The 25719-nt window shown below is 30.6% G+C and overlaps 1 protein-coding gene across 2 annotated transcripts in view; it reads left to right on the top strand.

Annotated features, from left to right (window-relative positions):
- LOC143231063 (hsc70-interacting protein-like) overlaps positions 1 to 25719 on the top strand; it is a 70303-nt gene that overhangs the window by 4870 nt on the left and 39714 nt on the right. For both annotated transcript variants that reach the window (XM_076465576.1, XM_076465577.1), the window contains 7 exons: positions 5417 to 5486; positions 12189 to 12261; positions 17884 to 17954; positions 19016 to 19082; positions 19963 to 20047; positions 22187 to 22297; positions 23057 to 23159. In XM_076465576.1, the coding sequence (XP_076321691.1) occupies positions 5417 to 5486; positions 12189 to 12261; positions 17884 to 17954; positions 19016 to 19082; positions 19963 to 20047; positions 22187 to 22297; positions 23057 to 23159 (580 nt within the window). The remainder of the gene's footprint in view (positions 1 to 5416; positions 5487 to 12188; positions 12262 to 17883; positions 17955 to 19015; positions 19083 to 19962; positions 20048 to 22186; positions 22298 to 23056; positions 23160 to 25719) is intronic.

Genomic DNA, 25719 nt, shown 5'->3' with positions numbered 1-25719 from the left:
CTTGCTGATAAAAATATTCTAATAAACACAAGATCACTGTTCTTAATATATCATATTAGTTGTATAAGAAGCTACAAACCATAAACTTGTGGCAAGTGCTTTCTAATGATTCATGAGTGGAACATTTGATAGTCGATTGATTTATTTTCTGTTTGTATCTCCTTTAATTACAAACATTTTCTCTTTTTTTGTTAAACCTTCTCTAGATAATTGCAAATTTCTACAATCCATGTAGATTGTCATCTTTTAGGAATTTTGTGAGTTGAAAAGTTTCTTAAATTAGTTGCTTTCAGTTTGACAAGAATATGTTTACAAATCTAGTACTCATTTTGTTTTTAACTCCACTTTTTGTCATGGATTGTTTTGTGCTTGTAATTTTTCTAAGTAAACCAGAGTTTGTGATTTTGCTTTATATTGCACTGCATATTTATGTGAAATGTTTTCTGCAATTCCAGTTTATGACAGTCCTTTTACATTTATTTCAGGAGTTCCTAAACTAAAATTTAACCTCTTGTATGGACAGTTTATGTCACATTTTGTAAAAGGAATTGTCCTGCAATTTGGTTGTGGAAATTATAATGAAAGTACTTAGGAGAAGAGTTTCACAGCTATATGAATATCAGCTGTATATTAGGAGTGTTAGATAATTAACACTGCAGTTGTAGACATCCTCATTTGAAATGCATTTATAAGATACTTTAATGAGCTAAAACATCAGGTAGACTATTGGTTTTGATAGCAATTTTACTCAAATGGAAAACAGTTTATAGCTATGCACACAAGAGCTAGTAACTCTTCTCTGGATAGAATACTGTTGAAATAATTCCACTTCAATTATATTTTACTCTAACTTGTTACTGGATATGGTTTCTTTGGTTTTTCTTTATCTTTTATAGTTTCTTTTCCAGTGTTTTAAGCAATCATTGGTACATTGTCATTGGATAAGATAATAGAACATATTTTCTTTAGTAGTGAAATGTTGAGGGTAAATATGGTACTTGCTTTATAAAGTTGAAGAATTTATTTTCATGTGATCTTTAATTTGGTAAATTTATTGTTGAAGAATCATTCTGAAGACCTGTCATATGTATATTTTTGCATTATTTTGTGATGTATTCACTTTATCATTGTCTCTATTATCACTATCTTTATTTAACTCTAAATTCCAATATTTTTCTTGTTTGTAAATCATAATTTTGTGTTCATTTAAAGTTATTTTATTATATAATGTTTTAACGACAGTCAGTTCAGTGGTTGGAATCAGACCAGTTATTGTATAATTGGGTGGCAATCAAAATCAGTAGAATTTGTCAAATTTCCCAGACATGAAAATCTGATTGCAGAGAAATTATAAATATCACCACCCATCAAACTACTTTATTAACAGCAACAGTATTATGATATTTAAGTATGTTTACAATCACAAACTTGTACTTTTTCCATAATATAAAACATTAGTTAAAACAGTATTTGTTTCACCCTTATTTACATAACTTGTTACTTAAAAAGTTAAGTAATCCCAAACACTTTGAGTAGCACATCCATTTCTTTATGGACTGTGCATTATAAACAATTAATAACAGCATCCTGTGCACAAAGCAAATGCATGCGAACTGGAGAGCTACATAGGTTTTTTTTTTCCCACCAAGATATTTGATAATACATCATGTGATTCCCTGCTAATACTGCATCATGTATTAGATCATTGAATTGAAAATTTGGAAAGTCTTATTTCTTTTCAGTAGGGGAGTTGGTCAACTGTTTCAGTTACAAATATCATTACCAGAGATGTTACTCTAAGATGAAAGTAGAAAATGGGTATATATAAATATTTATAAAGTAACTAACCTATAGAACATTCCATTTCATCATTTGACAGGCCTATTATTTATGATTATACACAGTTTCAAGAAGATGCCTTAAAATTAGTTGTGGCTCAACAAATGTGACTGTTGATTCATTGGATTGCTTCTGAATGAGAAAAATTAGATATTTTGCTTTCTTTGAGTAGGAAGCAAATGGTTGAAAAACAAGAAATATGAGGTTGGCAACTGTTGTAACCAACTGCCTGTTGCACCTGCAACTAACATGGTAATATATACATCTTTGTCAACAGCAAAACCAATGTTTCCTGATTTTAGATGAATGTCAAAAGTGACAGCATAAGTGCTGAGATTTGATACATGTTTAATGAAAACTTGTTAAACCAAGGAGTGATAAATTTTAAATAAGTTAATCAGCTCTGTATGGGTTTTTATTATCATAATGCATTTAAAATTGTCATGCCTTTTCCTTTTTTAAGGTTGGAAAGTTGTATATGCAATAAAAATACAAATAGGGCATTCCTAATAAGACCAATTTTAAAAAAAAATTAGGCAACTGGTTTGAAGATTCCTTGCTTTATGAATTAAAATTTTCAAGTGCTGTTTTTCTACCAGTGGCTGGAATACTTTGGTTTAGAAAGTGGTTGAGTTCCATAGTTGTAAAGTAATAGCAAAAATCTTTGAACTTGTGACAAAAGTAAATTGAATGATGAACTTAGGCAGTCAGTGTCAGTTTGTTTCTCTCTCACAGCCAGTATTCATATAACATTTACTAACTGCAAGGTCAGTTCTAAATTTTTTCACTTGTTCTGATAAAAACTGGAAAAGATATTTTGATTTTTTTTTTTTTACAAGGCATATGTATTGATAAGTTTAAACATTTCAGATATAACAGCTTCAAATTTACCCTCTCTCTAGTTGTTACAATTTTTAAGGTTAAACTGTCAACAATACTACACAGTGATATCAACATGTAATCATGTGCAATAATTATTGGCAGTCAGTAATTTCTGATTGTGACATAATCAGTAAGACAGTAATGTGTGATCTCTTGGTGTGTTGGCTTGGTGTCAAATATAAACAAGGTTAGTATCATTCTGATTATAAACAGTAGTTGCCTGCATAAAAGTTCAAATGAGTACTATATTTCAAATTTTATAAACTACATTTTATATATCAATTCCATGACAATGATACAAAAAAATTAATATTGGATAAAATGATAGCATTCTTAAATAAAAGTGCATTTGCTTTGAATTCATAGCAATGATGTTTGTGGATTGTACATGAGTGACAAGTGTTTATAAATTTGGGAAGGCCCAGTCATGCTTGCTTAAGAAACACCTAGATTGATTTATGCAGAAACAAAATTTAATGCTTTTTATTTTAAAGGGCCATGCCAACTACCTAACAGGCACTTTTGGTGGGCCCATTGGCATTTTTGGAGGCCATTGGATCTCAAGCCTCTGTTAATTTTGAGCCCTGCATTGTGATTTGACTGTGGCCATTTTCTTCTGCTGTTTGTTGCATTATTAGTACTGACACTTTTTTGGAATCCATCCAACTCAACCGCAAGTGTCAGAATAAATTTTGATAATTTGCACACGTTTGCAACATTTTTCAGGTTTTTGGTAAATATTATGAGGCTTTTATAGACAAAATATCAGGTTTTTGAATTAAGAATTTTTTGATCAAAGATTTTTGTAAATATTTTCTCTCAGAATGTTGACTCTGCAACATGCAGTGTTTTTAATTTTATGCATCAGAAGAATTTAAAATTTTGCATCTGAAATCCTTATAAACTTCAATATATTACCAAATGTTTAAGAGAAACTATATCTTTGATTTTCTGTGCAAATTTGGAATCTGTATATATTTGTAGATTTGACTGATCTTTTAATCACCACAAAAAAAGGAAATTACACATTTTTCTTTCTAGAATGACTAGAAATAATAACTCAAACACATGTTTAGTCCAAATAGCTCAAATGTCATTGACATAAAAATATATGTATATTTTTATCATATTGACCTTTTGTCTATTGCTTGCCAATATCATATAAGTTACAATGATGTAATGCATGTTCTTACTGTATCCAAGAGTATAACTGACCTTTACAAAGTTATCCTGTCTTGGCTCTGTTATAGTGTAAACTACAGTCACATATCAGTTATATGTTATGTATATACATACATTATTACTATTTACAAATGTTTTAAACTTTTTTTTCTTAACACAGAACAATGAATAAAATAACAAACAGTTGTACCTTCTAGTTATATTTAGTTGCTGCCACTTATAGCTGGCTAAACTTCAAGAAATTTTTGTGGAGGATGTGAATAATTTTTAGGTTTTATGTATATATTTGAATAACCAAAAAATCATAAATTACTGTATCTTTTCCATAGAATTCCATTATAATTTATCAAATTTAGTAACAAAACTTTATTTTGGTCCAAACAAATATGAAATTTTGAGCAGACTAAAGACACCTTTACCTCCTTAATCTTGTATTGAAAAGAACAAGATGGAATCTTAAAACAGGAAAATGGCTGAGAAATCCACAAGAGAAACATTCTGAGGTTACAATTGGTTATTCACTTATACACATAAGCATATAAGGGAGTTTCTAAAAATGGAAACAGATGAGCATGACCACTGTGTTTGATTCAGTACATGAGCAAGTAATAAAGATTGGAGGTTGTTATTTTATATTGTTAATATTGATACTTTAAGTTTGTTATTCACTTGAAATTGCAGATTGAATTTTGACATGACAAACATCTAATTTGAACCAGTGTTGCATTCACCATACCATGTGACACATGGAAACTGATGTTTAAGGTTTTTAATATTTCCTTTTAAATTAAGAAACTAAATAATGTGTAATATGGAAATTTTAATTATAATATAGTTTGATACCAGAAGTAATGACAATTCATAAAATAGTAATTCAGCAAATGTGATGTGATGGTGCAAATGAAAATGCATATTATTGGTGTTAGTTAGTTATTGAAGAAAACTTGTTTTACTGTGATTATTTTGAAACTAGCAGAAACCTGCAAACATATGTGGTCAAATTAGTATTTTAAAAATAGGACTTCCAGAATGATACAAATTCTAACTGCAGATGCTGAAATATCTAAATCCACTTGTGTTAGGCCTAACGTTAATAAACTCTATTAATAAAGGTCTGTATTTGTAAAAGAGGTAACTTGTAACTTGAGTATGTTTTGTACTTTAGTTTATTTATGGCTAAGCTTTACTGTGAATAATACTATCGATAAATCAACTCCCATTGTTCTACTTTCTAAAGTTAAGCCTTTTTTAAAAACTAAATTTTTAATGTTGTACAAAATATCTACTGAAGTATATTCATGTTTGTCTCTTATATTTATTAAAATGAAGTGTACGTGTATGTATTTAAATATTAAAATGGGTGCACATTTTCAAGGTAGACAAATATTATTATTATAATTAAAGAGAATGGGAGTAAAAATTTTGAAAATGACATTCAATTGTCGGTTTAGGGATATAGTGTTCAACAGTTTATGGAGACTATAAATTCACTTTAATTCTTTTATATGTTCAGCTTAGGAGCAACAATTCCTCCACCTCCAAAGCCACAAGAAGAGTCTGAATCCAAGTCTACTTTTGATGAGGTAAATGTGCTGAGTAAAAAGACTAATCTATTATCAGTTTTTTTTTATTAACATCAGCTGTATAAAACAGTCTATTCTGTTATAATAATGGAGTTTGAAACATTGTGGATGGGTTGGAAGTTTACTTGTGTTTAATGAAATGTGTTGAGTTAGAAAGGAGTTGGACTTCTTTTATTTTGTTCCGGATGGTTATTATTTTTCTGTTTTTTCTTACTATACTCATAGATTTATGAATGACCGTGCTAAAATGTAATGTGTTAAATGAAGATGAGATAATTACTAAAGTACATCATAAATTATCAGATCTTCCAAAATGAAGGTGAAAGATGCTGATGTGGATATGTTTGTGGTCCATTTTGACAGTGACTCTAGCTACAGTAATGATGTTAGACCTATGGAGATATGTAAAGTTGTTGTGCTCTCAACTGATTCTGAATTAGAAAGAAATGATGATTTTACAAATTTTTCTGTTAGTGATTTGTTTTCCCATTGTGGTAATGGTAATTTGTGAGGAATAGATATTCTACAGAACTTGGAAATGTTTGAAGATCATCCAGGATTCAATATAAATCCATCTGTACCCAAAAGCACTGTTGCCATGACAAGCCCATTGTTTCATGATGATTTGTTTGAAATGTTTTGTCAGGAAATTTGTACCTGCCATCATCAAATGGCAGAGAAACATAAAATGTCATCAAAGGACTTTAGTGGTCTGAAGTTACATCTACAGATCTGAGGAAATTCCTAGGCTTTATTCTATTAATGGTACAGACAAAGTACAACTGGGAAGATTAATGGTCAACAGATCCTTTTCTGATAAGCCCATTATTTTTGCATACAGTGAGCTGAAACAGATTTGAACAGATGTGGTAATTTTGGAATATTAACGGTAATCAGAAAATAGGTCTTCAGGCAGTCTCTACAAAATTTGACCAGTACTGGACTATTTTCTCAATAAATTCAGACATTATACAAACCAAAGCTACAATTGTCATTGGAGGAGGACATGATTACATTGAGAGGATATCTAAGATTCAAAATATACAACCCTGCAAAATTTGTAAAATATGGCTTGCTGGTGAGAATGGTGTGTAAGAGTGACACAAGTTATACTTACAACATGGAGATTTATACTGGTGAAGGGAAAAAATTGAAGGAATCTATTCTGTCAATTCTTGTTCCCAACTTCGGCTGTGGCAACCATGTATACCTGGACAATCATTACAACAGTACTTCCATTGCAAACCTGTTCCTGGAACATAAAACAAGAGTCTGCAGAACATGCAGAGTGAATAGAAGGTTGTTCCCAAGCCTTGAAGGCCTGAGTTTCAACAATGAAAAAAAGATGAAATAGCTTTCCATAGAAAAGGTGATATTTTCTTTTCCATGTGGAAAGACAAGAGAGAAGTGAGAATGGTTTCAATCATCCATGATTAATCTGTTTCTTCCACAGGAAAGAAAAATAGAATAACTAGAGAAGAAATAAAAAAAACCTGTTTTATTCTCCAGTACACAGTGCCTACATGAAAGGTATTAACTGTGCAAATCAGTATCTCTCACACTTCACCATTCTCAGAAAAACAGAGAAATGGACAAAAATGGTAGTAATTATCCAATGAATTTTAGCCTTTTCAATAAATTTATAATCTACAAAACCCTGAATCAACGGAAAAAAATTATTAGCAGTTCCTCTTCTTTGTGATAAGAGAATGGATTAATGACAAAGAGAAATAAGACTCAGTGGAACTAGAGAGGAAATAACCAGGTCCATCATCTGAAGGTACAAGAAGAATCCGACATAAGGATACCCCAGGCACACTGTCTGGTGACATGAAGCAGCATATTCCTGTGTTCATTTCATCTTCAGTGGGAAAAAAAAAATCCTATCAGAGACTGCAGAGTTTTTACTGTCTGCAAGAAAAGAACTGAAACATGATACAAAAGCAAGTTTTGTATAGTTTCATTCCACTTAGTGACTGCAAGTTTAAAAAAAAGGGTTACAAAAGGTATGAGAGGTAAAATAAAAGAAAAGCATCATAATTTTTAAATTTTTAAATTGACTGGTATGGTAGAAAATTTAGATTATGGTAGACCAAGGAAGTTTGTGAAACAGGAAATTAGGGCATCAAAAAAGGATGCATGAAGAAATTTTGAATGGTAATGTAAAAATTAACAGTAAGCATATCTTTAATAATATTAAGGGTAAATAAAATATAAGGATTGGGGGTAGAACACTTGAAGGATGATGAAGGAAGACACGTGTCTGACGATTATGATACAGTTGGTTTAAGTTCTGTTTTTTTCTTCAGTTTTTACTATTGAAGATTTGCACAGTATTTCACGTCCCCAGCTTGTACAGTGGTAAGTCTACGGATGGTCAACTCTAAAACATGGTTTGATTAATCCCCTCAGTCAGCTAATGTTAAGAAACTTGAAATAGATGGAAACAAGCTAAAAAAGATGTTAATAGTAGAAAAAAATGAATAAGAAAGAATATTTTTAAGGATTGAATATGTGAGCCACTATTTTTTTATCAGTTCTTGAATAGTGGGCAGGTACTAGAGAATTGTCAGTTAGCTAATGTAAGTTCTCTATTCCAGAAATGTGAAAAAAATGATTGCAGTTATTATATATCCATTAGTCTTGCATCAGTTATGAGAAATGTTTCAGAAAGTTTGATAAGAGATACTTTGCGAAGCCATTTAACAAAGTTCAGAATTTTATTGGATATTCATTGTGGTTTCATGAAGGAAAATCTTGCCTTACAACTCTTTACATTCTTTGTAAGAGATATTACTTTTGTAGGTGAGGGTAAGTATATTCAGTAAAACCTCTCTAAGGCAGAATTGCACGGGACTGAGTAAACTTTCTGGCTAAAGCAGGCTTTCTGGTTTAGGCATAGTAAATGTATTTCATTAATGATATATAATTTTTGAGCGGAATGTTATACTTGCTTCACTCGAGGGAAGTAAGAAGTTATTGAATAAAATTGTACTGTTTATGCTATATTTATTAGAATAAGAACAAAAATAGACATTCAAAATATACATAAGTACATAAAATCTTAAATTTATTTGAAGAAAGTATCTAATTTCAACTGTTTTGTTTTTTTAATGGGCTTTCTCATGTGGTTAAAAGAGGATGCCAGTTCTAAGGCTTTTTCATGAAACTTACTTTCTCCCTTCATTTTGGCATACAATTTGATAGTGTTAATATAACTTAACACTTGCAATGAAGTAGGAATTTTTACTTTCTCACTACCTTCTCCATTTTGTTCATCTTCTGAATCTCTCACACTGTTACCATCTTGGGATCTTATTATACATTTTAAATCAGTGTCTGTTAAAACATTCTTGTCAACTTTCACAAAACTTTCTGCATTCATAGAATCATCCACATCAATCTTCTCAGAGTTTGGATTTCACTGCAATTGTCATACCAAACAATTTCTCCACAATCTCCACCATTATCAAGAATAAATCCACAGTTTTGAAAGCACTTTATTTTGCATTCATCCTTGATGCATTTGATTGAATAACTTACAAATGCAATTGCATCTAATATGTCAATTTTCATGGTCATTTCAGATGCTTTCTTACAGTTGCTCATGTTTGCAATAATATGCTGAAGATACAATTTTATGTATTTCAATTTTATGCACTGTAAAATTCCATTATCTTGGGGTTGTAGAAAACCAAATGAACATTTGAAAGTTGAGGTTTTGGATGACAAGTTGCATTATTTAGGAAAAGTATAATATTTCTATTTTCTTATTCCATTCTTTTGTTTAATTTGTTCAAAAATTCCTCAAATATAGCACTTGCCATCTATGTTTTATTATTTGCTTTCCATTCCACAGGAAGTTGATTCTTCCTTAAATTTTTGAAACAGCATCGGATTTTCACTTTTAGCTATTACACATGGTTTCTCTAGTTTTCCATCAGCAGATATGACCAAAAATGCAGTCAATTGTTCTTTTGAATAGCGATCTCTGAAATAATGATGGCAGAAAAAAGAACAATGTATTTAACCAATACTTACTGTAACAAAATATCCGAGAATTTATTAATATTTAATGAAAAACATTTTTTCCACCTCATGCAGGTTCTAATCCTATTTGTTGATAGATGAGGTAGGTGAAAGATAGTTTTTCATCTGCATTATCAGGTTCTGCCAAATAGAGAACCTTTTATAAGAGAAATCTTAAGAAAATGATGCAAAATTTTGATGTTTTTAGTATGTACAGGTTTCTGCCTTATACAGTTTCTGACTTTGACAGGTTTTACTGTATTTGGTGTATCTGGATTTTCAGAAAGCATTTGATAATGTACAACTTATAAGGCTTGTAAACAGATTATCGCTAAGTGTGGAGAATAAGTTAGGAAAGTGGATAGAAGATTGGCTGGATGGAAGAAAGCAGAGGGTTGTTATAAATAGAATTCAGTCATTAATCTGGATTAATGTTACAAGTGGTATACCTCTGGGCTTAGTCTTAGGACCTTTGTTTTTCATGACTTGCATTAATAACAGAGACGATGGAATAGTCAATAAATTAAATTTGCAGATTATATTGAGGTTTTAGGTATTATTAGTAGTAGTATCTGTGAAGAGGGTGCTGCTGATTTAAAAAATATATATAATTTAGGCAAATAAATTGGAAATGGGTATTAATAATAATAAATGGAAGATAATGCATTTGGATTATCATAATTTGAATTATAAGTATAATTTGGACAGGAATAACCTCAGCAGTGTCATGACAAAGGGATCTTGCTTACTAGTTGGTCAGTGTCAAGCCATCCAAATACTGAGCTGTTGCTAGTGTAGGACAAATGGGATTTTAGTTGTATCTTCATAAATATTAAATATAACTTTAAAGAGGTTATAATTTGATTGTAAAGGTAATTGGTTAGGCCACAGTTGGAATATTGTGTTCAGTCTGAAGCTTCTTATCTTAGAAGGGACATTGAAATGTTAGGAAGGATTCAGAGGAGGGTTTCTAAAATGGTAGGTGGGATGAAAAGGTTTATCATACAAGAAGTTGAGATTGTCTCAACTTGTTTCCTCTTGAAAAAAAAAGGAGGAGGGATTTGATTGAGGTGTTTAAGATTGTGAAGGGAGTTCATAGTGTTGATGCATCACTTTTTACATATTGAACAGTGAGAATAGTAGGATTAGGGGATACAAATATAAGTATTGATAGGGTAGAAGAATTTATATTCAGCTAAGACAGTTTTTTTTTTCTAACAGGGTGGTTGGACTTTGGAATAGGTTGCTTTTATGTGTCGTGGAGGCAGTACATTTACTAAATGGAAGAGAAAGCTTGAGAAGTCTGTGAATAAGAAAGGCTGGCTTTAAGAGTTTAAATAGTTTTAGTTTAGGAGATTGAATGGCTGAGATAGACCAGTAGGTCCATTGTCCCAGTATTTCACCTTGTACTACATCTCATCAGTCTGATTGGGGTATGATAGACATAGTAGTAGTATTTTGGCATGATCCTGAGGTCTGTCAAATTTTCTTAAAATGGGGGTTGGGTATAACTTGTCCTTGTGATAAAACTTAGGATGTTGGAGCTGGTACTCTGGCTTAAATCTGCAGTACCATAATGTATTCACTGAAGTGTAACCTGTAAGTGTTATAAAGAGTCAACCAATCTCTTAATGACTGTGTGCTTTATCTTTGGGCAGCAGTTAACAGTTAGGGTTTGGTTTGTTTTAAATTTCATGCAAAGCTATTTGAGGGCTAGCTGTGCAACAGTTAGGGACAGTGGCAGATAATTTTAGTATATTTGCCATAAATACAAGTATGTAGAAAACAATCAATAGAAAGAAATGCTTTAGTTGAATAATAAAAACTTGTTTATGGTTGCTCAAGAGTTTGATTTTTTTTAAAAGTTTAAAAAGATGAAAGGATATTTCTATTAAAGCTTAATATTGGATTATTCATTTTAGTATCACAACCAAGATTTTGTTGTTTCTCAGAATTTTTAGGGTATACTGGAGGGAATTAGTCATATTCAGCAATGAAGGTAGAAAAACCTTTACTTTCCAAATTAATAAAATAATTTCAACCTACATTTTGGTATTACAGCTACATAAAAATTTGTACAAATGCTGTAGTTAAGATTATCTTTTGGGTGTGCAAGTCTTAATACATAAAAATTTGTACAAATGCTGTAGTTAAGATTATCTTTTGGGTGTGCAAGTCTTAATGAAGCTGTTATGGTGAAACATAAGTTCAAATAAAAAAAAATTTTAATTATCTGGAAAGCAGAGAAAGTTATTTTTCTATTATCACAACTAATAATTGCAAACTTGTTGGGTATTTTTACTTAGTTTATAATTGCTACAAAACACAGTATAATGTGAATTTCTTAGTTTAGATCATTTTCTTAATACATTTAATATCAGTTTTATTATAAAAAAAGTGTATAAAAATGTCCAGGAGTTAATGTAGTAATCTTAAAATAACTTATTGTTTTAGCTGGTGTCTCTCAATACACAGTACGTAAACAAACAAAAGAAACAACGTAGAGTATTGTAATACTTTTTTGTTGTACCTAAATTTTATTGGTCTGTGACAGTTTAAGAAAGCAATGTTGGGGCTTATGGTATAAAAAAAATTGAGAAACATTGGTCCAGCTCATGAACTTTAAGAATTGTTATCTATAAACAGTATGTTTATATATTAAAATTTCTTTAGCACCCAACAGAAGAAGAAACTAAAGAACCTGCTGAAGAGACAGTTGGAGAAGAGGAAATAGAGAGTGATATTGGTAAGTTTTTAGAAAGCTAAAGTCTAAACATTTTAAGATATTGATGCTTGATTCTTTCCAAAATTTTGTTGCAGGTTTCCTATTTATTTGTAAAGGGTAGCAGTAAGATTGACTATAGTTATTTCGTAGTAAAAACCAGCATTGCCAATTATTGACTTTATTGAATTTATTCTGGATATTTGTTACATATAAACTGATGGTATTTAAAATCCATGGAATTCCATTCGGGTTTCTCTCTGGCCCAGCATGACCAGGTGGGTTAAGGCATTCGAATTGTAATCTGAGGGTTGCGGGTTCAAATCCCTGTTGCACCAAATGTGCTCACCCTTTCAGCTGTGGGGCATTATAATGTGATGGTCAGTCCAACTATTCATTGGTAAAAGAGTAGCCCAAGAGTTGATGGTGGGTGGTGATGACTGGTTGCCTTCCCTCTAGTCTTACAATGCTAAATTAGGAATAGCTAGTGCAGATAACCCTCTAGGAGCTTGTGTGAAATTCCAAAAACAAAACAAATAGGTTTATTTCAGGCGAGTACTATTAAAAAGTAATAATTGCATTCCAGTTGAATGAAATAAAAATCATCCTAATATCTTTTGCATCATCTGTGCTGTATTCTTCATACAATTTCAAACTAGCTTGTGTCAAATTATTGTGAAATTTTTAACCTGTGTGTTGTGTGTGTATGTATGTACTGAGATGTTTATGGTACATTTTTATAAAGTTTTGCATTTGAGTATGCTTTCATACTATTCTCTATTGCTTATTTTACTCACCACAAGAATGGTCACCTTTAGTCTTTGCATAGATAATTAGGCAGGGTTGTATTTTGTGTGCCATTTGTCACATTCTTAAAAAACACTTCAGAGTTTAAAAGCACTTTTGTTAGCACTATAAAGAGAGGCTCTGTCAATATGACCTACCTCGTAACCATGAAATTGTACATGCTATAACTGATTGTGGTAAGTATATTGTTATGAAATTTGGCAGACTTTCAGTAAATATTACAAGTGTGTTGTACACAAAAGATCAGATGCTTCAATTAAATATTTTTACTAAGAATTTGTTTGTAAATTTACCAGACCTTCAGTCAGTAATTCTGAGTGGATGGATTTTCACACTGAGAATAAAAATACTTTTTTTTTCATCTTATATTTTTTGTTTTATTTCCATAACTTTGAGAACATTTTAAATGGATGTTTTCTTTTTATAGTAAAACATCATACAATGTTATTTGCCCTACCCTTATACTAACTGAAATGAAACCTGCAGAATTTGAAAATTATAAAATCAAATCAAAATCCCATTTTGTCCATAATGACTACAGATTGTAATGGACAAAAATGATTTATCCTAAAAGGTATCATGCATGTAATTGTTTCACACTTGCTTTTGTTTAGTTTTTTGATGTTATTGATTTCTGAACTAAGTTTAAATGCAGTAACAAAGCAATAAATCACCCAGTTAGGATTTAGAGAAATAAAATATTTAATTACATCAACATAATTCAATTATATCTCACAATGACAGCCTATTTGCATTCCTTGAGAATAATTTTTTAAATGTTTTTTCATTTAAGTTTTCTTATCTAACCATAAGTTTCTAATTTTGATAGTTCTGTTAAAAATATGTAATAATAAATAAAAAATGTACATTTCTGTTAAAGCTCTTTTTTTACTCAGGTGTGTGATTTAATTAGTGTATTTTTCTCTCTGCATTTAATATCTAGAAAGTTCAGCTAGCTTTCAAATGTGATTTTATAACAAAAACATATTAGGCACTAGAGTGTGTGGCAAAATTATGATACTTCAGCTGGCTTTCTAACTAACCTATAAGTAGGTTAAAACTTCATTATTGGTTGGAGCAATATCTTTGGTTTAAACACATTAAGTTTTTCTTAGCAAGTTATTGGCTTTGACCACTAAACTTCTATTGGTTATGAACAAATTTCACCTGTTGTATGGCTAGTTTTATTACATTATGAGAAAAAATACTACTGGATGAAGCATTCTGTAATTTTATTTTCTAAAGGTTATTTATCTTTAACAAATAAAGTGTGATAAGTGTATGAATTCACAAATTTTAGATAACAACAAGATTTAATTGTAATATGTTTAAGAAACAATTAAGAATGCTTACATTAGTTGTAGATTTTAATTACTAAGTTTTGTATTGTTATGCTATTTTAAAAATGTTTTCAGAGTGTTTATCATAGGAACGTAAATGTATTCTGGTTTCTTTGAAAAACTACTTATGCAGTTCTGTGTTTAAGATTAATGGTTTAAAACAGAAATAACAAATAATGCTTTTACTATACAAAATTTATAAGAAAGCCAATTTTGTTAAATTTGTTAATCGTGTATGTAATACATTTAACCCTTTCACCACAGGCTGAGGAATTTTGCATCAACTTGTAACTGCTGTGTAACCATGGTGATATACATATTATAACACTCAAAGTATTTATCTGCATGAAATTTGGGAAACTTTCAGTAAATTAGAAGTCTTTCTTAAACAAAAAAAAACTTTTGTACAGTATTTTTACTAAAACTGTGTGTTTAATTATATGGTGTCAGAATGTTGACTGCTCCAAATGAAAAGTGATTTTTGTATTAAGAGTACTTTATCTGAAAATTTGTTTCCATAAATTCTAAAATTTAAATTAATATACTGTTTTTTCCAGAAAACTATCTCTTTTTTTCTTCTCTATACTTGTTGGTCAATTTGACCAAACTGCCCAAAAGTAAAAATAAATTTAAATTACCCTATTTTTCTTTCTAGAGTAATTTCAAATTGTAACACATTTCATTTATCATAAATTGTTTAAACATAATAGTAGTATACATGTCTTTTATAATTAAATTTTAATTTTTTTTGCCCATTAAACTGCTTTAAATTAATATTCCTGTCATGAAATATGAAATTAGTTGAACATAAAGTTCATGTTACCCCATTAAATTATACAGCACAAGAGCACCACATAAAAAAAATATTTTCTTTTACCTAGTTTTATGAAGTTTGTAATTTTTACATTTTATTTACTTTTATTATAATAAAGAATACACATGAAAAAAAAAATACTTACCTGGGTCACTTTTACTGTCAGTTGTGGGTGACTCTTAACCCTACTTTTATATACTAATGGTACTACTTCAGTAAATAATTTTTTATTTGGTTAAATAATTTTCCAAAGAAGATAGAATAATAACTTGAAAAAAGCAGATATCACATATTCATCAGCTTCTTCCAACTTTTGACTATGCAACAAGACATTACAAATTCATCCAAGCTAGTCAGTGAGCTTCCTGTAACATTTTTATATGTGGAAAACAACATAATGTAATGCATCATTTTATAGATGACAACCTTGGCTTTCTATTGATTATAAATAAAGTATTAAACATGAGAGATAACTATTGACAATAGTCACAAGATGTGACAGGTGGGTGTAGGAAGAGGGGTCTGATTTTCTGTTTAATGGCTCTGTAATGAAACAAGATTGAGGGCTATGAAAATTATACATTGAGTAATAACGACATTATAATAAGTAATTTAAATTTCTCACTTGGGAGTGTGGTAAATAATTTAGAGAAGAGGGAATGCTGAGAGAAAAAAAATTGGGATTTTCTTTTTAATATTACCTTATTAAATAATATTAAAAGTTCATTTATTAACTAGAATTTGATGTAAGTTTGGTTGATATATGTTTATAATAAAGTAGTTCAATTACATTTTGATGTAACTGAAGGATTGTGATATGGGATACTCAGTGTGTAAGGGTGAAAGCTGTTTTATAATAATGTATCTTCTCAAAAGGGGTTTGAAGGCCTGAACTGTATCATGTGTTAGCTGCAGTGAATGAATAAGTAAATACAGTTATCCTTTAACATCCCTATTATACAGGTGAATTCTGTTTTTCTCAAGTTTTGCTCAACTGTCTAAAACAGTGTACTCAGTTATAAATAACTAAAGCTTAGCAAGTTTTTATTGAATTTCTAGCATTGTTTTCTAGACTGAATTATGAAGGCAATGTTTTCCTTCTTATGATACTATATCTGCTTTTAGCAGAAAAGTTGAAGGCATAGATATTCAGAGTTCAGAGCAAAGATAATCCTCAACAGTAACCCTGTCAGTGAATGTAGCCTCTTAAGTATAGTTATTGTCTTCAGTCAGTTTAACTTCGTATGACAAAATTAGGTTGAATAAGTGACATGAGGGGATTGATAGGAATCCAGTACTTATAAACATATATACACGTGTGTGTTTGTATATATGTATTAGTGAAATTAAATAATTACATCCAAATGAAGCTAAATCCTTTTTAAAAATATACAGCATATTCCATTTCATGCTAATGTGTTTATGGCTTGAAAATGTACGGCTATAATATATACATATACTGTAGCTATTCATTTATTTTTAGTGTTTTCTTCCAAAGTACCCTGTTATACTATTGCCTTCATTATTTGTGCTTATCTGAAGAAAGCAAAAGAATCTAGAATAACAGAAACAGCAGATAATACAAGCATTTGTGTACCTGAGTAGTTAGCCAATTATTAGTCTAAATAAACATTTTTAGATTGCTTACATTTCTTGTTTTAATTTAGTCTTTTTCCTGTTATTTAATCACATAATGATAAATTATAAAAGTCATCACAGTCATGCACGTGAAAGTCCAGCATCGGTCAGCCAGCCAGTCACACTCAATTGCTCTGAATAACTCTGAATAACTGAGTTATGCAAGTCTAACTCTATGTTTTCTCCTACAATACTTCCTCTTTTGATTGCCCATTTGCATTCTAGTTGATTTTATTTACCAACATAGGTGTAAATAACTCCTAAATTTTGGGTTTATTTTCTTCTGTTATATAAACAATGAAGTACATTCACACCCAGTTAACATCTGTGAATAAGTAAAAAATTAGAGTAAAACTAGGCATGTGAACTATAATGAAAAAGCTTTTGTTAAAACAAACTGAAGATACCAATTATCTGTAGAGAGGAGGGTGGCTTTCCCTCAGAAAAATGTGTGTAGGAAACTATATAGTTGATGTACATGGTTAAAGAATGCTCACCATCAAGCTCAGAATAGCATGTGACAATTTAAGTAGATTGAAATATTTGAGAAATCTTTATGTATTTTGTATTCTGTTTTTAATCATTATTCAAATTTACTTAACCAAGTTACGAATATTTTGTATTCTTGTCTTAGCAGTGAAAAATAATCTTGGCTTGAAGTGGCTGACTTATGATTTGAATGCATGTCACATTGTGCACTTAGAAACCCTGTATATGGTACAACACCTGAACTTTTACAACCAAAATTAATTTCTGAGCAACAGTTTCTCCAAAATATAAATTATTGTCTGGAATTGTAATGGCACAGTTATTTTGAGAAACATTTTGGAAAAGAAACACTGGATAATTGAGGAACACAGATAATCTAGGGACTACTCTACTAATTGTGGATAATTGAGGAACACAGATAATCTAGGGACTACTCTACTAATTGTGGATAATTGAGGAACACAGATAATCTAGGGACTACTCTACTAATTGAAGAATGAGTTTATTTTCACTTCAAAGTTTTGCCAATCAAATGTTTTTTGTTTCTTTTTTCCCCAGAACTTGACAATACAGGTGTTATTGAACCAGATAATGATGACACTCAACCAATGGGTGATGAAAGTATAGAGGTATGTCTTCTTTGGAAAGTTTGTTTTTTCTCAACTTAATGTTTATTTGCTTGTTATTTACACAAATTGACAATGGATAAGTTGTGATATTATAGAAACTGAATATATTGCTAGTTTTCTATATGAATCTTGTATATATCTCTTGGTATTATTAGGTTGTCCAGATATAAATGTCAATTTTCACAATGACATTTAGAAGCTGAATATTGTGTAGCTTATCATTGGGTGGTTTAATCCAGTGTTTGTCATTTACAAGGTGTCTTAATTGTCTGCTGTCTCAACTCTACTCGAAGTAAGTTTTGTAACCCCCAAGGTAGCATGGACAAGAAACAACTTTCCTCTGATTTCCCTCTACGACTTCAAACTTGGACAAAAAGCTATAGAAACTACAGAGAATGTCAACTAGGCATTTTGGCCGTGGATCTATTACTGAACACACAGTTCAATGTTGGTTTCAAAGGTTTCCACATGGAGATGAAAGTTGAAGACCATGAAGGTCATGGAAGGAAGCCATCCTTAGATGAAAACACATTAAAGAAGCAGTTGAGACAGACCCTTGCACAACATTGTGAGCTTGCAAAAAAAACTAGGCCCAAGTAAATCAAGCATTGCCAACAACCTGAGTGCAATTGGAAAGACAAAAAAGTTAGATAAGTGGGTTTTGCATAAGCTGACTGAAGATCAACAAAATTGGCATTATGAGACCTGTCAAGAATGATGCTCCATGAATTGGGAATTGAGGTTCTGCCTCATCCACCTTATTCCCAAAACATTTGCCCTACAGACTATCATTATTTCAAGCACTTTGACAATGTTTTCAAAACCAGGCAGCTGCAGAAAAAGCTTTCAGGGAGTCCATTAACCATAGAAACTGATTTCTACAGCAGGGGCATAAACAACATCATTACATTTTGACAGAAGTGTGTTGAAGCATATGGTGCCTGCTTTGATTAAAGCATGTTTTACAACACTGATTTATACTTTTCCAAAACGATATTTATCTCTGGACAACCTAATATTTGCATAGTAATCAATCAGGTGAATTAATTTTTTTTTAACAGGTAACTGAAGAAATGATGGATGAATGTAATGAAAAGCGTGGTCAGGCAATGGAAGCATTTAGTGAAGGTTGGTTTGAATTCATTTATCTTGAACTTTTAGTTTTTTTCTTTTACTGCAGATAGTAGAATAATGTTATTTCTTCTTTAAGGCATCAGTTGATGGTATTCTCTTTTATGTTTCATTCAGGACTCTTAATCTTTTGCTACTGAAACTTTAATATTTTAATAAAAAGTGTTTATTTATCTCATGAATAAACAGCAGAATATTTTGTGACATTTAATTACCAGAAATGTTATTCACTGTTGATTTTAGCTTAGTGCTCATAATGAAACAAATGCTTCTTAGATTGACAAGTAGTTTATCAAATGTATTTTTGAATGATTATGGTTTATCATAATTGACTAACTGGTAGGTGATTTTCTTACCACTGCACAATTGTTAAGTAATTACAGATAACTGTAGGTTGTTTCAGATAATTAGTGAATGTGTGGCATTTGTATTTTACTTGTGTGATTTTTCCTGTCCTAACATGTACATGAATTTTTTTTTCTTTTATCATAACATTTGTACATCATTTGCTATCTGTAATTTAATGCCATTTTTTCTGGGTTTTTCGTACCTTTTTGCTAATATTGCTAAGTATTTGTAGCTGTTTGTGACTTACGGGTATACCTTGTGTACGGAAATGTTATGTAGTACAAAATAGATAGGGCTGTTTTACCCTTTCTGATTTTCTGTTGCTTTCATATCAGTTTTCTTGGAATCTATGAGAAACATATTGTGATATTAAGAAGTATTGATCAATCAAAAGATTGTTGAATAGTGTAGCATAGGTTTTATGACTGGTGCCTAAAATTGATGCCAAAAAACCATTCAATTTTAATGAAATGTTAAGAAATAAACTTTACAGTTAAAATGTAATAGCTCGTTTGTTTTTTGTCTCTAGGAAACTATGAAGATGCTATAAAACTGCTCACAGAAGCCATATTGAAAAACCCTCATAGTGCTGTTCTTTTTGCCAAACGTGCCAGGTAAATATACTTTCTTTTCTCTGTGTGCCAGTTATCTTCTTTCCATGCAGTACTTTTATTTAGTTCTTCTTCTGAATGTTGCTCTTCCAAGACAGATTTTCTGTGTGAATACATAGACTGTTTGAAAGTACAGTGGAGCGCCATTAAGCCGCGGACCAGTAAACCGCGAAATCGCTTAAGCTGCTGTAGCAAGTCTTGTGAGCGAGGATTATCGCAGCTCACTGCTAATTTAAGAACGTGTAAAAACGCGGCTTACAAATTTAATCCTGGTTTTATAACTTCAAGGGAATATTTAAAAAGGATTTGCTTTAATTTGGGAAATAAATAAAATATATTACAATAGAAATCGACCGTTAATCTACCTTATTCGCTCTCTATGTCAGCTTTATGGAGGCTGCCATTGTTACGGAATCACACCTCTCCATACATTAAAGTTAATCCACGGTAAATCCGTGAAAAAAGTGATCAATAGTTAAAGTATTATTTTTAATTCGATAATCCGATATAATGATCACGCAATGGCCCAGATGAGGCTCCTCAGCGGAGCTATTGGCAACTTCGGCTTTTCAGTCACAAAGGTTTAAGCCGCGGTTAAGCAGGTTGACCCCCCAAATACCGCGGCTTAACGGTGCTCCACTGTATGTAATATTTCATGTGTTTATATTTGCTCCATATTCCTAGAAATATGATTGTAGAAAGGTAAGGCACAACTAATGAGACTAATGTAGCTAGAATACAAAACTTCTTTGAGCACAGTGTTTACATTTTCATAAACAGATTTAAGTTTATTAATTTTTAACTGCAGTGAAAATGTATTAATATTTCAAATGCAGAACATTTGATCAGATTGGGGTTTTCTTTAATAAAACAAAAAATAGATTTATTGATTTTCTAAGAAAGAAAAGATTGAAAATGCCGTTGTTCATAAAATACTATATCACAGAGAGAGAAAAACTGTTGGGGCCCAGAATGCCCAAAAATTGGGTAATTGCTTTAAACTTGTATATTTAAATTTAAACCTGTAAATTTAAATTGTGCACTTATGAGTATTATTAGATAACTTTATTCCTCGGTGTATTAAGCCTATTGGGGTGAACAATCTGGTCGACTTTAGGAAGGTTTTTAATGTGGTTGTTTTATTTGTCATTATTAAAAAAGTTTTAATCATTTTGTTGAAACATACTTGTGTATTTATGTTTTCATCTGGTGTGTTTTAATATTTTGTGCAGGAAGTACTTGTTACAATGAAAAAGTAAATTGAATGTTACTGACGTATTACTTTGTTATTTTTGTAAAACAAGTTAGTTTATTTTATTATAGTTAGCATGCTGAAATGTGAATGACTTAGATCAGATCATATGTATATACGGTTGAGGAAGTTGAATATGGTTTTGTTATAACATGATAAAGTTTTTGAACCTGGTTATTTGGGATCTGCAAAAGAACCTCTTTTTGAGATCAGATTAAACTTCTTTAGCAGTAAAGTACATTCTTTTAAAAGAAAAAAAACAAAACAGTAATAGCTACTAAAAATAAGTTACTAAAATATTGAATAATTTATTATCCTGTGTAATACAAAAAATATTATCATTTATCAGTTTTGCATATTAACCAGCCATTCTTAATCCAGGCTATGGAACGATCATAGCTAATGACTTCCACACAACCAAAGAATTAATTTTCAGCTGTGAAGATATTTTTATTAATGACAAAAAGTGAATTTCTTAAAAGTCATGGCTTTTTGTCTGTATGTTCATGAGCTTGTAAACCAGGTCTAAAATTATGATTCTAAATCACAACAGTAAAAGTATGCAAAATAAAAAAAAAAAGGTAAATCATATAGAAATAAGCATAATAAAACTAGTTATCTTTTCTGTCTGTGAAGTATAATTCAGCATCATTCAATAATATTATCTTTTATACTTCAAAAATACAGAACTGTAAAATAACATAGGATCTGACATTTTGGCTACGACTTTCATAAGAATTTAGATACGTGACAGATATGACCGAGTATGTCTATATATTTCAGTTTTGGTTTTATTGTTCTGGATTATTGAGCAGATTCAAAACAGGAATATATATATAGAAACATACATACTACTGTTTTACAAAGTGTATTCTTGAATCCATTTTTAGTATTTTTGTGAAGATGGGAAAACCAAATGCAGCCATCAGAGATTGTGACAAAGCTCTCTCTCTTAATCCAGATCAAGCTTTGGCATACAAATTTAGAGGAAGAGCTCATAGGTAATGTTTTGATACTTTAATATTCTTTGTCTTTATCAAGATTAATCTCTTAAGAATATAACTTTTGTTCGTAGGAAATAACTATAATATTATTGATAAAGTTTTCAGTGTTTTATATTACGTAATGGCTAGAAACCTGGAAAACAAAATATTTATTTAGGAAGAGTAGCTAAACAGTAAATATTCTAGCATAAATAATAATAATAATAGTGTCAAATATGTTTTATTTCAATGTCAAAATTGTGTTACATTTATTAAAATAAAGTTTTGTAATTGTACAATAAGTTAGCTGATTATTTTGTTATTTCTGTTTTATTTGTCACAAAATTAAAGTTGGAATTTTTATTCATGATTGTTCTCTAATGCATTAACTAATCTGAGTTAATGTTAATTGTAAAAATGTTTAAATAAAATAATAGATGTTGTTAGTTGTTGATACCAGAATTATTAAAGATATAGTGTTTCTTCACATAAAGCAGTCAAGTTTTCATCCTGTACTAATGTACATTACATCAGGTCTTCTCAACTATCTGTACCTCAAGGTCCATTTAATTGTTTGGCAAAACACAACAAAAATAAATGCCCAGATATGTAGCCGAGGGCTTATTAGTTTTGAGGAATCATGTTTGTCCACACACAAAGTAGCTGGCAGGTTAAAATGAAAAAAACTCATATTTGTTAATGGTGTATTTGTTATTAGAGGTATTATGTGTTACTCTCCAATTAATGATTACTTATAATTCCAAATTTTGAATATAGACTTTTGGGTGATTGGGAGAAAGCTCAACTTGACTTGGCAACTGCTTGCAAGATTGACTTCAGTGAAGATGCCAATGAATGGTTGAAGGAAGTGCTGCCAAATGTAAGCTGTCAAAATTTTTTTTCAACCTCTCGAAGAATTATCCTTTTTTCCTGTTACATTTGTGTTATTTAAAAACAACTTGTAGATTGATGAACCAGGTGAATGTAGCTTAACTTTCAAACAGGAAAAAGCTATTAATTAGTTTATTCACAATGTAAGTCAAAATCACATGTGGTATGCACTGACAACTTGGAATGGAGGTTAAAAATATTTTAGACACACAGATAGTTTAGATAACATATACATGTGTGTGTTTGTGTGTATTAGTATACTGAACCTTAAAATATTGATCATTTTCTGAAACTTTGAAGATCCAGCTATTTAGATATGGACTATATTGTTTCATTATACCTTTTCTGAAAGTCCAAAATTTGGTAATGATAAATAACAATGAGGTATGCTCCAGATTTTCATAATCTTAATTTGATTTATGAATCCAGCTCATTAATAAGTCTTTAATTTTGAAAAAAACAGAAGTGTGAATTCCATGCACAATTGTATTTTGATTTCTGAATGTTTTCATGAACTTTTAAAAATATAAACTTAAATACATGGTTATAATAAGCTATGTAACTGCATGGATGTTGAAGTATATACCATCTGTAGGCAACGACACAAAATTATATCATACGTAAGCTTTAAATAAACTCAACAGAAATAAGCTAAACAACCTTAACTGTTGAACATTTTCAGTTACAGGTAGTTAATTTTCAGTTTTTGTTAGTGAGTTACTTTTCTACTGAATAATTATTAAACGTAAGTTAAAATTGTGTGGAACACACCTGACAAAGGCTTAGTTTTTCAGACATGGTACAATGGTGTGTCATGTGAAAAAATTTGTTTTATTAACCCATTGAATGCTCTTGCTGTGTATGTAGTAAACAAAATGTTATATTTAAGGTATGTAGAAGTTTCACTACTTATCTAAAATTTACAAATAAACATTATTAAAGTAGTATAAAAGAAAAATGTGTTTATTAAACAAATGTTACCAAACAGACTTAAACTAATTTTAAAGCAGAACTTCAAAGCATTAGGCTTACATCAGATAGTGTACACAGCTATGCTCTCACTTGGACAGTATCATTTAACACATGTGCAATGATGTGCATGCACTATAAAACTAACAACAAAATTTATTTCAGTCTCTAGTTAATTCTTTTTGTTTGCTACCAACATTTCAGTTTGTTTCATAGCATAATTGTAATATTTCACTATAAATAAAAACTGAAAATCACTTAAGGCTTATAATTCACTTTAACCCTCTGTAAAAGTTTTGTGGATAATAGAAGTGAAGGGTTTGGTAGAAAATGTATCTTTTTGTTATGAAGTTCAGGTAGTAGAAGTTAAGTAATGACTTTAAATAAATTATGCACATGCTCAGTGTGTATGGACTGTACTTCATGTGTACTTTTAAAGTTGAATAAAGCTATGAAACTAAGGTAAGACTAATATGCCTATAATTACTGGGAAAATGCTTACTACTTCCACTGGACAAAAAGGTTACATTATCCAATTTCCAGTCCTCTGATACCTGCCCAATATTTGAGGACTTGCAAAAAAAAAAAACACTAAGTTACTCACATACCCAATCCTTAACCTTCTTCAAAACTCTTGAAAATATGTTTAATTCAGGAGTTTTATTCTTTAAACATTCTAATATTTGTTTATAACAATCTCAGAAAGAATTTCATCTAGCAGGATGAGGAATACTGCTCAAATTGTAATAGATCTGTTTTAACTATGTATTAAATATGTATTAATACATATTAAGACGTATGTATATGTCTCGGTACTTTTGTAATGTATCTATATTTCCTGGGTAACATGATGTTTGTCCAGTTATATCTATAATGGATGTGTTTACCTGTATTTACAAGGGAGTTCATGATGTCCTTGTGCACCTTTAAACTTTGAACTTATGGTGTATGCATGATAGAAACAAACTGTAAATATTACATAAAACCATAATTCATGAAGTTTATATTGCAGTGCAATTTTTTTTTGTCAGATCCCTAGCTAATAAATATAGCAACAATAAAAGAAAGGTTTAGCTGCATGATGTTGCTAACTGAACTGAAGTCAACAATAGCAGTGAGGAGAAAATACTGAACAAATTAGAATACTCAGTGAATAACTAGATGGAAAAGTGTAAAGAAACAGAGTAGTGAATGACAAACCACAAATTGGAAGGCCACAAATCAGTGGTAGAGCTGTAGCACTTGTCCAGGAAGCATTTGAACTGTAGCTTGATATCAAGATATATATTCCAGTTTAAAAACAAAACAGATCATTACTGTATCTTTGCAAGGCATATAGGATGAGTGCTTTTGAACTCCCTAATTTCAATATTCTTTGTAATAGGTTTGTATTTCATTTATGTAAAGCTTTAAAGAAAACTATTAACCAAAGGAGCCAAGTAGCATCTACACCAAAAGTTTTGGACACCAAATCCAGTTGAGTGCCATTTCAATATCAGGTTAGATGCTTTCAAATTCAACTCCTTCAAAATACAAGAAAACATAATTATGAAAACAGAAAATTTTTGTACTCATTTTTG

The sequence above is a fragment of the Tachypleus tridentatus genome, chromosome 10 (assembly GCF_004210375.1).
Source record: "Tachypleus tridentatus isolate NWPU-2018 chromosome 10, ASM421037v1, whole genome shotgun sequence".
In the NCBI taxonomy this organism is placed as follows: Eukaryota; Metazoa; Arthropoda; class Merostomata; order Xiphosura; family Limulidae; genus Tachypleus; species Tachypleus tridentatus.
This window is presented reverse-complemented; position numbering and strand designations above follow the sequence as displayed.